Below are 11,799 nucleotides of genomic sequence, written 5' to 3'. Positions count from 1 at the left end.
TTTTCAGCTGTTTGTGAAGCCACAATTATGAGTGATTTTAATTTCAAGCATACAAAACGGGAAATGCTACAGTCAACCTGTGAGAGAGAAAGGTTTTTGTCAACTGTTCATAATGGCTTTTTTTACCAATTGGTCAAGGAATCTACTAGAAAATGCTCTGTCAGATTTGTTGTAACTTTGAAAATACAGGTAGAAAACTGGGGAACACATGGGTACAAGTGATCACTGCTGTATTAGGTTTGATGTTTTTTCCTGCATATTGAAATGACAAATAACAATATTTTGTTTTCAAATTTTAAAGGGAAACAACAAGAATTATCTGTTAACTGGGCAGCTGTGTTATGCTGAGACACTGAGCAAATGTGGAAAATCTTCAAAGAAAAAACTGTCAATGTTCAAGGTAAATATTTTCCTTATAGAAAGAATAGGAAAGCAGCAAGTAAAAGTAATGTTGGCTCACAAAGAGTTATAGAAATAAAATTAATGAGAAGCATAATAAATTGGAAATTAGGGGTGATGAAAATTGTCCCAATACTTAAAGACCTATTAGTCTTACGTCAGTTGTGGAACACATTTTGGAGAATCTGATTAAAAAAAAAACTCCAAAAATTTATTTAACCAAGCTAAGAATTTTATTAGATAACTAACATGATTTCACTGATGGAAAACCTTGCCTCAGAAATCTGTTGACATTTTTCAAAAGGTTACTACTTGTGTAAATGAGAGTAAGAGAAGATCTGGAAGAAAGGATTGTCACAAATGCAGTTCAACCAAACCAGATTAATGTCACAAATGAGGTACCTCAGGGTTCAAGTCTTAGAACCTTTGCTCTTTTTGATTTGCATCCATGACACAGATGAAAGAATGGTCAATAAATTACTTAAATGTCCAGATTACATTAAGACATAGAGTGTTACTACCTGTGAATAGGATGCCACTGATTTACAGAAGGATTTATATCATTCAGTGAATTGGGCAAATAAATGGCAGATGGGATTTAATTATAATAAATGCAAAATAGTGCTGGTGAGTTATCATGATTTGAATAACAATTTGGATGGGAATAATATAAACAGTGTCATGAAAAATAAGAATCTTGATGTAATAGCTGATCAGTCTCATAAGCTATCCAAGCATTGTGTTATTGCTGTTGGTAGGACAAATAAATATTATGTTATATCTAAAGAGATTTTCAATACGAGTCTAAAGCAGTTATAATTTTATTGTATGGTTCATATGTTGTGTCATATTTGGAGTATTGTGTTCAGTCTTGGTATCCTTACCTTAGGAAGGGCTTTGAATTGTTTGAAGGGTTCAAAGTTGGGTTACTAGAATGGTGCTTAGGATGGAGGAGTTGTCATATGAGGAGTGGCTGAAATCTCTTGTACTGCTTTCTCTTGGAAAAAAAAGAATTAGAGGAGGGGTGTGATATGATTGAGGTGTTAAATATTGTAAAGGGAATTGATGATATTGATGCATCATAATTGTGCATAATTAACAGTGAGAATAGTAGGGCTAGAGGACTCTAGTATAAACACTGGCAGGTTGGTTGGTTGATTTAATGTTTTATGGCACAAAGCAGCTAGGTTATCTGTACCAAACATCCAGAAAAAGGTAAAAGTAAATTTAGTAAAATTCATAAAAGGAAATCAAGGTAAAACAAAACAAAGTTTAAAAACAACAACATAAATAGCATAAGACCAATGTTTACATCTAGTCTACAACGTCAACAATACAGTAATTCAAAGTTGTAAAGGACTTTCTGTAGCATGACTGTAATAATCATAACTCACCAGAAAGACTAACAGGTAAGTTCAAAAAACACCATCAGTAAACTGAAGTTGGCCTTTCCAGTCCTGGTTTCAAGTTACTTAATGGACACTGGCAGAGTAGAAGTCACCTTCAGCTATGATAACTTTATTTTTCTTACAAGATAGTTAGCCTTTGAAGTGAGTTTTCTTTGGATGTTATGGAGCAGAAAATTTAAACAAGTTTAACAGAAAGCTTGATAAGTATATGAATAAGTGTTGGCTTTAAGACTTCTAAAAATTAATTCATTAACATTTATAGTTTGAATTAGAGGATGTAAGAGCCAGGATGGACCAAGAGATCCCATACTGTTCCAAAACGTTATATATTATGTCCAGTGCTTCAGACTGCAGTCTAATTCCAGAAGATTTAATATGTTTCTAATGCAACAATAAAACTTTTGTCGATAATGTAGCTTCGAACTCAGCTTTGTTGTTAGTATTACATGGTTCACTATCGTACTGAAAGAGTAAGACCATACAACGTAGGAGAATATAGTATTGGGTAAACTGAATTCTGAAAAAAAGTTCTATTCTAACATCTAACTTCGTTTTGTTTCGTTGGTCCCCTCATGATTCTATTTCGGATCAACTGTCCATTTGATTACAAACGTACCTTTATGCTAATATTTATGCTTTAATGGTTGAGGTTATGTTTATTTCTGCATGCATCATACTTGGGCCAACAAAGTATAGCAAAAATATAAATTCTCTTTCTGAGAGTATGAATAACCTGGTTCTGAATTACATTGTTGAGTTGGCTAGATCACTCGGCATATTACATTTTGTCTTTTGCAAAAAAGAACATCCTAAACAACCAAGAATGTTTGGCAACCAGAAAATAAAACATTTAAACTCACCATTTACACTAAAGTTATCTAAACTGTGATAACCGAAAGCTGTAAATTTCCTATTGAAAATCCTTATTTTTCGGTATCAAACAATGAACTATGGTCTACAAAAGACCTCTGCGCTACATAGTGGTTAGATTTTGTATAACGTTATATTTACATATTTTTTCAATTATAAATAAGCATTAATTATAGATTATGAAAAATAAAATAACTCTTCTTTGTTTGGTTGGTTGGTAAGTACAAAACAACACAACAGGCTATCTGCGTTCTGCCTACCACGAGTATCAAAATCCGATTTTGAAAGTTATGAGCCCTCATACTTTCCACTTAGCCACTGAGAAAATAACATTTGAACATCGATTGTGTATTCATATCTAGCAATGTACCATAAATACACTCTTTTGGGAAGAAATGAGTCTTAATGAAGGTTTCTGAAATAAATTAGAGCCATGTTTGTGATTTCAGAAAAATACTAACAAGCAAATGAATAAATTAAAATTTGATATCTTTTGACAAAAAACTGTTTTAAATAACCACGAAATAGATTAAAAGGGAAGTTAGTTTTCAAAAGCTGTAATTTTATTTATGTACAGTTTCATAAATTATTATGGAAAAGTGAGCGAAACACTAATAATCAGAAACTTAGGGACTGGTAGCCCAACTACTTCCAGAACTCCTGTATTCTATACACACGACACACCCGTGCTTTACTTATGAAAACCACTTCACACGAAATTTAACAGTTGCAGCACAAATTACAAGGTTCAGCCACGCGAGTGGCCATGCCTAACCTTATTACGCTTACATCAAGCATTTTGAAGCTTAAATCTGTCATCCTTCTCATGAAAAAAAAAAAAATAAAATATCTAATAAAATTCTTTGTTTTTCACAAATATTTCAATTTGTATGACTGAAAATATACCAATCACAAGAAGTAAAACATTGAACTACACGTGTTTATATTTGCTATGATTTCATCTACATTGACAATTTTATCCACTCATTAATTTTCAATTGATTAAGATAAGATATTCTTGCATTATTCTTTTGAAAAACATTAGGTACAAACTGGATTAGAAACACCATATGAAACAGCGCTCTTAAAGATGTAAAACTGTATTCTCACTCTCTTGCCAGTGGCGTGAGTCTCTTTGTTACTATGGTTTCTTCCATGAAAAAAATTGCCACTTGTAATTCTCAACGCAAGGGTTTTGGATTCTCTTTTGTTCGTTATGTATTTTATTTTACCCTACTTCTTTAGACCTGTAGATGGATTGGTTAACTGATGAGTCCAAGCTTGTTGTGTCTGAAGCTAAAGTGTTGCTGAGTTAAACAATATGTAATGTTTGAAATTTTCAAATGTTGGTGGTTAAATTCTATAGTTTTTTCGATTAATCGGCATTAATCACAATTATAGTTTCCTAGGCCTGTAGCACATTGACTGTAGATGCCCAACAACAATATTAATCTTCTCTCTTGGTGCGCTGCTTTTATATAAAGCATGCGAAACTAGATTATACACCGAAGGTCGCTTGGCAAACGTATTGTCAATCAGTAGCATTACATACACACCTAGTACTTTGTTGATTCTTACGATCGAGAATCTTCTATTAATTTCGAGAACAGGCAGGACTTGTGAATTACACAGCCCACAGTAAACGTCATAAGAAAAAATAAAATTACACTGAAGGAAGCGGAGGTACTACACTAAATGTACAATAGTAAATCTGTTACAAAATAAAAAACCGATAACTCAAGTGAGACTGAATTACCTTTTGACGAGGAACGCCCGGCATGACCAAGCGTGTTAAGGCGTGCGACTCGTAATCTGAGGGTCGCGGGTTCGCATCCCCGTCGCGCCAAACATGTTCACCGTTTCAGCCGTAGAGGCGTTATAATGTGACGGTCAATGTGATGGTAAAAGAGTCGTCCAAGAGTTGGTGGTAGGTGGTGATGACTAGCTGCCTTCCCTCTAGTCTTACACTGCTAAATTAGGGACGGCTAGCACAGATAGCCCTCGAATAGCTTTGTGCGAAATTCAAAAAACGAAAACAAAAATTGAGGAGGAACGGGTAAATAAAGAGAAACCTCAGAGTCAGAGCATGTTAGTGTTGTGTTAGTTGATGAAGTAATAATGATAAGGGACATCTCAGTTAAAAACACTAGAAGTGAAGATAAGGACCCCAGTAACAAATAATATGTCAAATACTTTCCCAATGATATATGAGTAGAACCTTATATCATGCAGATGCTCAAGTAGTTGCATACAAACCCAAGAATGATGTGAATGAAAGTAGGTAATATTGCCTCTAATAACATAACAAACACTGGATAATATGATACTCTATTTATGAAGTTGTAATTACTTTAAGTAGGTCTGTTTCTTTATTTTGAATATTGCACAAAGCCATACGAAAACGATCTACGCCAGCTGTCCCTGATTTAGCAGAGTAAGACAAGAGGAAAAGCAACTCCTGGGGTACTCTTTCAAACGAATAATGAGTTTGACCATAATAACGCCATAAGAATGAAAGGGCGAACATGCTTAGTTAAATTTGGATTCGCACCCGTGACTCTCAGATTACGAGTCGAGTGCCCTTACCACCTGGTAATGCCGGGGCACGTAACGTAGGATAAGTCATATATGTATATAATTACATAAGATTATATGTTTATCAAATAAATTGTACAATATATTTTAAGAATAAATACTTAATAATTGTTTAGCTTTATTTGTAACGTGAGAGTCACAATCAATTAATTTAAAGTAAACATTATGACAAATTTAATTACGAAACTCGATAGGGGGTCGTACGCATTGTTTGTAACTCATTGATGCAGAGATTATCGAGTGTCGCGTGTAGAGTACAGAAGACAGACGATTAGGTGTAATAAAGATAAATAGTTTGGTTTGATGTTTCATAGCACAAAGCAACTAGACTATCTGCGCTAAAGATAAATAAATAGTGTGATTGGAATAGTAGAAGTAGAAAAACAGACAAAAATTAGCAGACGAGATGTTACGAAACGGAAGTAGGCCAAAGAAAAGTAAAAAGGGAAGTTAATCGTCGTGGAAGGCCTTACGATTAATATAGGCCTAATAATTGATATATTATTGTGAGTATTGTAAAAAATAACGAAAATAATTTATTTCGCCAAAGAGAGAACTGAGCATATATTTATATTAAATCTTTTAAAATCAAAATTACAGTTTAACTTCAGTTTGACGTATTTTAAAAAACAAAAGGCCAGCTAAGCCTAAAGTTACCACTAACCAACGTAAGCCTTATCGAAAGAATCTGTTTCTGTTATGGCGAAATAGAAAATAAGAAATGTATTTCATTACAAAAAAAATATGATGAAATTCAAAAATACGAAGCGAAATTTAACGTTTACAAAACTTGCAGATTAAAATAATTGACACCAACCTTCCTAAAAATTAAAGTATACCTCCAGACCAAAAATCTCCCCAGTGGCTCAGCAGTATGTGTGCGGAATTGCAACACTAAAAACTGGGTGTCGATACCCGTGATGGGCAGAGCACAGATAGCCCATTGTGTAGCTTTGTGCTTAATACAAAACAACAACCAGACCAAAGAATCAAATATATCACAGAAGAACTTCAAATTAAAAGCTTAAAACAAAGTATAAAGGAAATTTTCTGCAAAAAATGAACTGAATCCCCGCAACAAACTTGCAAGTTTAACTTCCTCTGAATATTACTATTATCACCATTCATACGTAAAATCACATACTATAAAGGCTTAACAATCAACTAAAGCAGCCCTGGATTAACCATTAAGCAAAATACGCACGTGATTAGGGCACCAATGGAAGGGAGAACCACAGAGATTTCCCCTTAGTTATAATGCCCTTACCTCTTTCACTTCCACACTTAACTTTGGTTGATTTTTTTTTTTTTTTTTTTTTTTTGTAATTGCTCTTACCTACCGTGCTTGACTTTACTCTGCATTGTTAAAAAAGTTTTCTTTGGCTCGGTTAGTGACTAAAGTTTCGAGAATCTACTAAACTATATATCTGAAGTAAGAAGTAATTGATTTGCGAAAGATTACTGTAAAGAGTGGTTCAAAATGTTGATACAACTTCAGGTAAAAGATGATCATATGTTATGATGTCTAACCTTGCAGATGAAATATTTTTCTCAATCATTCCTTCTGCTGTGGCTATATATAAGAAATTTTCGGCAGTGGAACTGTTTTGTTTTATCTTTTACTGCTTTATTCAGTCACATCTACAGAAACAAAAGAGAATAATACCACAGAAATATAAGTCAAACGAAATGGTAACATGTGTACAGAGACGTGGCTAGTTTAATGTTTTTTCGGCTTTGTTTTCGTGCCTTATATTTGGGTTATTGTCTTGTTTGTTTTAGTTTTATTTGCGTTAGTATTGGTTTATTTGTGTGTTTTGTAATATTTTTATAAGTGTGTTTTCACTGAAGTTTTCTGAGCCGTTACGTTTTTGGGTTCAAATAGCTTGCTGTTAAAAAACCTTTGTTTGTGAGTACATTGTTTGCAATTTATCATACCAAGAAAAATTTTAGAAAGGAATGCTACTGTAGCAATGCCACCGTTCATATATTACATGTAACCTATAAGAGCATTTGGGCATGTATGCATACCCTTCTAATTATGTAATAATATAAGCAGATCTGAAGCTGAGATTTACTAAGGAGATACGTACAAGGGTGCCTTCTGGTGATATTTTTTTATGAGACGAACGAACAATCCGAGACAGAAACACAAATACAACGAAGAGAAACTTTCAGGTGTAATTCAACTATTTTGTGACTATAAATTCAGTTCACTATGTGTTGTATTACATTTCTGAAAAGCTGGGAAAACAATTGAATGATCGGAGCAGTCTGAAGGCGATAATTCGACCTTTAGGTCAAATTACGTAAGACTTCGACATGTTCGATAACAAGGTTCTTAACATTGCTATGTTTATACCATACGACTAGTAGTAGTACAGTACTGTGGCGCCGTGGTCATACGAAGATAATGTAAACTGAAATATCAAGAAAATCAATTTAGGATTGAAAAAGTGCATAAACTAAATAACTTCATGTGAGCAAGGTTAGTGCTAAGTACTAGGCTTAACGTTAGTGGCCTCAGTTGCAATGTACAGGGTGGCCCATAAGTCCCTACCCATCCATATATCTTATGTATCCAGTGTATCTCGCTGCATAATATGCGACGCCATGTTCTGTGAGATATTTTCAAGTATAAATGGGTTACATCGGCCATATTTCTGTGAAAAAAAGAAACGAATATATAATACATGCGTAACTGAATATAACATAATAACATATGGATGGGTAGGGACTTACGGGCCACCCTGTATTAGCATTAGGCCTGACGTTAATGTCATCTGAGAACTGAGTGACAATAACGTTAAGCCTAAATACTGTAACAAGTTTAGTGTAAGTACACTGGAAACGCTACTGTAGCCTGGAATAATGAAGTGGACTATTCCCAGTGTAAGGCTGTCGTTTTGAATTTGCCTTCGCATCCAGGCATGTAAGTAAAGTTTCAGACATATGCCTATTTCGTTGATGTATGGTTTGTTGGCTCATCTAAAGTCCCAGGTCAAATCTGAGGTCAAAAGAAAAGTTGAGGTTACAACTCATTCTTCAGATATTAGGATTAAGGTACTCTAGCCCAGGCCTAACCCAGTATTTAATAATTCAATGTGCAATACAGTTTACAACTGATTATATGTTATATATGTGTATTATTACAGAATGATTACTGTGTATATAGGCTACTACAGAATGTGTTGTGGATCACAAATTGTTTTGGAATACTTTTTGGCTCACAATGGATTTACATATTACCATTGTCATTGCTTCTTGCAGTCAGCTACCATAACAACAACCTTAATGAAACTTTTGCAATGACTGAAAATTAATTTTTCTAAAATGGATTGAGGCCAGTCATGAATGGTTTTCAATGGTTATCAGAATACAGTAAGTCAATAAAAGTATTTATGAATTCATGTTTATGTGCTGATGGATCTGGACCCGAGGATAACTTTCTGACAGTCTTTGTCTAAATGTAGACCTAGAGTTTAGTATGTTTGACTGTCTTACGAATGTTTTTCTTCATAAATGTCAGTGTTTTTCTTATCATTATAACTATATATGATCCGTATTATTTTGTGTTTTTTTCTCTGTATATTTCAGACTGCAAGATGAAACAAGTTCATTTAAGTGGTGCACAAAAGAAAAAACTGGCAGAAAAGAACCAACAAAAGGCTTTGGATTTAGTGGCCAAGTCTAGATAGCAGACTAATTTGTTCACTGAACTTACACAACAAGATCTTCCAAATCAAAACTCATCTCTGCCATGAGAAGTCACTTGTACTGTATCTGACTCTGACATGATTAAAGTTGAACCAAGCTCCACATCTACAAGTACCACTTTGTCCACTTGAAGGTCAGAACATAATGATGACGTTGAGGTGTCACAGGCTTGCTCAACTGCAACAACTTTCACAACTGATCTTACTTTGCTTGTAAATTCTCCAGATAAATCTAGTGTTAATGTTGATGCAAGTTTCTCCACAAGACAGTTTGAAGTTGAAATAATTTCTGAAAATGAAAATTGCTGAACTATGGTAAAATGCTTCAGTCTAAAAAAGATGAAGAAACTAAAGCAAAAGATCCAGGGTTGTGGCTCGATTTCTCTGCTGCTGATGTGGCTTATTCGATTGCTTGTGGACCCACTGACTGTTAACACCACAATGGGTCATTTGTTAAATCTTGCTGGACTTTCAATAGTAGCAAACTAATGAAATACTGTTTGCAAAAACTTTTCTTTGGGGTAAAAGCCAATGGTGAGTAATACAAGAGAGAATGGTTGTTGTATTCACTGTCGACTCTTTGTCCCTAAATTTGCCTCGTGTTTTGTTGAAAGAGAAGGGTTCAGTGACTGGCGAAATACTATTGTAATTGATCATCATTAAAGAAGCACTACTCACCGAGACTCTAGCTAACATACTTAACTTACAGACAAGGTTTAGGCTTGCAACAAGAGTTGGAAAAAGAAATTAAAAGAAGAGTGCGATTACTGGGAACATGTCTTGGAGCATGCAATAGTTGTTATTTGTACGTTAGCTGAACGTAGCCTGGCTTTTCACAGAACAGATGAAATTTGGTTCACTGCAGAATGGGAATTTTTTAGGGCTACATTAGCTCATAAGTCAGTTTGATCCAGTTTAGCAGGGCATATTTATAAATATGGAAATTTTGGAAAAGGAAATTCTTCATACTTGTCCAAAACCGCCAATGAAGAACTCATTGAACCAATGGTTCAGAAGGTCTACACATTTGTTGTTGATGAAGTAAATTCTTCTTGTTATTTTAGCTTGTCAGTTGACTCGACGCCAGATCTATCACATATAGATCAGATAAGAGTTGAACTCGATACTTAAAAAATGAGCAGCCTATTGAATGCTTTTTAACCTTTTTGGAACCAAAAAGTCAAATGACTGATGAAATGGCAAACCAGGTATTGCAGTACTTACGTGAACTTTGCAAACTTAATTTTACAAAATATAGGGGTCAGTCTTATCACAATGCTGCTAACATGTCTGGGCGTTGTAAGGATATGCAGCAAAAGATTTTAGAAGAAAATAAGTTTGCCATATATGTGCCTTGTGCAGCCCATTCATTAAATCTGGTAGACCGAAGTTCTTTCTACTGCTGTCAAGTGGCAATTAACTTTTCTCTACAATGTATTTGCTCTATACATATTTTTCAGCCTCAACCAGCCAGTGGAAAATTTTTAAAGCTTGTACAATCAGGCAGAACGTGCTTCCATATTGCTCTCATGTTACTCTCGCTTCGTTGATATTCTCGATAGCACTTCTGATGATGTAATTTTTCCAGAATTTAGTCGAAGATAGTGCAGCTTCTGTAATTGTAGTCTTTATTGCTTGAGAGAAAGTTCGCTTCAAATAATAAGCTTCAAACGTTACAATGACACCGTGATTCATTAATTGCAGTAGAGATGTTGTATTGGGTGGAAAAGATGAATTTTGACATTTCCATTAAAGTCACAAAGTCCTGTTGGATGACTTTAAAGTCCAAGTTGTTTTCTTTTGCAGTAATGTTCAACTGCAGGACAAAAATAGCTTTTTTAACCAGTCTTCAAACAAAGGTTTTGGGACCCATGCTTTTTTTATTTGATCGCCAAACAACTGGAAGAGTCTTCTTTGCACAACTGATAAGTGTTCGGGGTGTTTCCGCACGATACACAAGCACAGGTTTTAATTTAAAATCGCCAGATCCATTTCCGCAAAACAAGTGTCAAACGATCTTTTACCCCTTCTAACGTGGCCGAGTTTTTTTCATTTTCTGATAGAAAAGTTCTTGAAGGCACTTTTTTTCCCAAAATAAACCCCTTTTATCAACATTAATATTTGGTTATCTTCGTAACGAACTTTTTATTAATTTGAACTTTCGCCTGCAATACGAACATTATGAAAACCAGAGTGTTTTTTAAAACGAAAGAACCAATCACGGCTTGCCAAAAATATTTCTTTAGTTCCCCATTCACCAACGGTTTCTTTAAAGGCGGCCCGGCATGGCCAAGCGTGTTAAGGCGTGCGACTCGTAATCTGAGGGTCGCGGGTTCGCATCCCGGTCGCGCCAAACATGCTCGCCCTCCCAGCCGTGGGGTCGTTATAATGTGACGGCCAATCCCACTATTCGTTGGTAAAGAGTAGCCCAAGAGTTGGCGGTGGGTGGTGATGACTAGTTGTTTTCCCTCTAGTCTTACACTGATAAATTAGGGACGGCTAGCACAGATAGCCCTCGAGTAGCTTTGTGCGAAATTCCAAAACAAACCAATCTTTAAAGGCGTTTAAAAAACTCGAAGCTTTCGTTTGAATTTCCATTTGACTTAAAGGAATTCGCTTCTGATTACAATCATCTATCCATATTGATAGCAGACATTCCATATTCACCATTAGAGCTCCTTTTCTTGACGATTGTTTTCGAGGCAAAACAGTTGGTAGCCATTCAATACTGTTTTACTGGTTCTTTTATTTAACAGTCTTACAGATGATTCATTTATTCCTTCGTCTCGTGCGAGTTAGGTTTCTTTGGC

At 35.0% G+C, this 11,799-nt stretch overlaps 2 protein-coding genes and 1 long non-coding RNA gene across 14 annotated transcripts in view; 2 read left to right on the top strand and 1 right to left on the bottom strand.

Annotated features, from left to right (window-relative positions):
* Positions 1-3,461, bottom strand: part of LOC143243146 (uncharacterized) — a 99,379-nt gene extending 95,918 nt beyond the window's left edge. For 4 of the 12 annotated variants that reach the window (XR_013024061.1, XR_013024060.1, XR_013024065.1 and 1 more), the window contains exon 1: positions 1,794-3,457. Coding sequence is in view for 1 of the 12 variants with exons in the window: in XM_076486934.1 (XP_076343049.1) it covers positions 2,669-2,671 (3 nt within the window). In the remaining 11 variants the exon portion in view is untranslated. Of the gene's footprint in view, positions 1-1,283; positions 1,397-1,793 lie in introns of all 12 variants that reach the window. The other 8 variants (XR_013024063.1, XR_013024062.1, XR_013024039.1 and 5 more) reach the window with 7 other exon arrangements.
* Positions 1-11,799, top strand: part of LOC143242219 (uncharacterized) — a 280,724-nt gene that overhangs the window by 235,244 nt on the left and 33,681 nt on the right. The gene's annotated exons all lie outside the window — the stretch shown is intronic.
* The window catches only part of LOC143243149 (uncharacterized), a 58,535-nt gene that overhangs the window by 42,788 nt on the left and 3,948 nt on the right, over positions 1-11,799 (top strand). The gene's annotated exons all lie outside the window — the stretch shown is intronic.

This window comes from Tachypleus tridentatus, unplaced genomic scaffold (genome assembly GCF_004210375.1).
Source record: "Tachypleus tridentatus isolate NWPU-2018 unplaced genomic scaffold, ASM421037v1 Hic_cluster_2, whole genome shotgun sequence".
NCBI classification, from domain to species: domain Eukaryota; kingdom Metazoa; phylum Arthropoda; class Merostomata; order Xiphosura; family Limulidae; genus Tachypleus; species Tachypleus tridentatus.
This window is presented reverse-complemented; position numbering and strand designations above follow the sequence as displayed.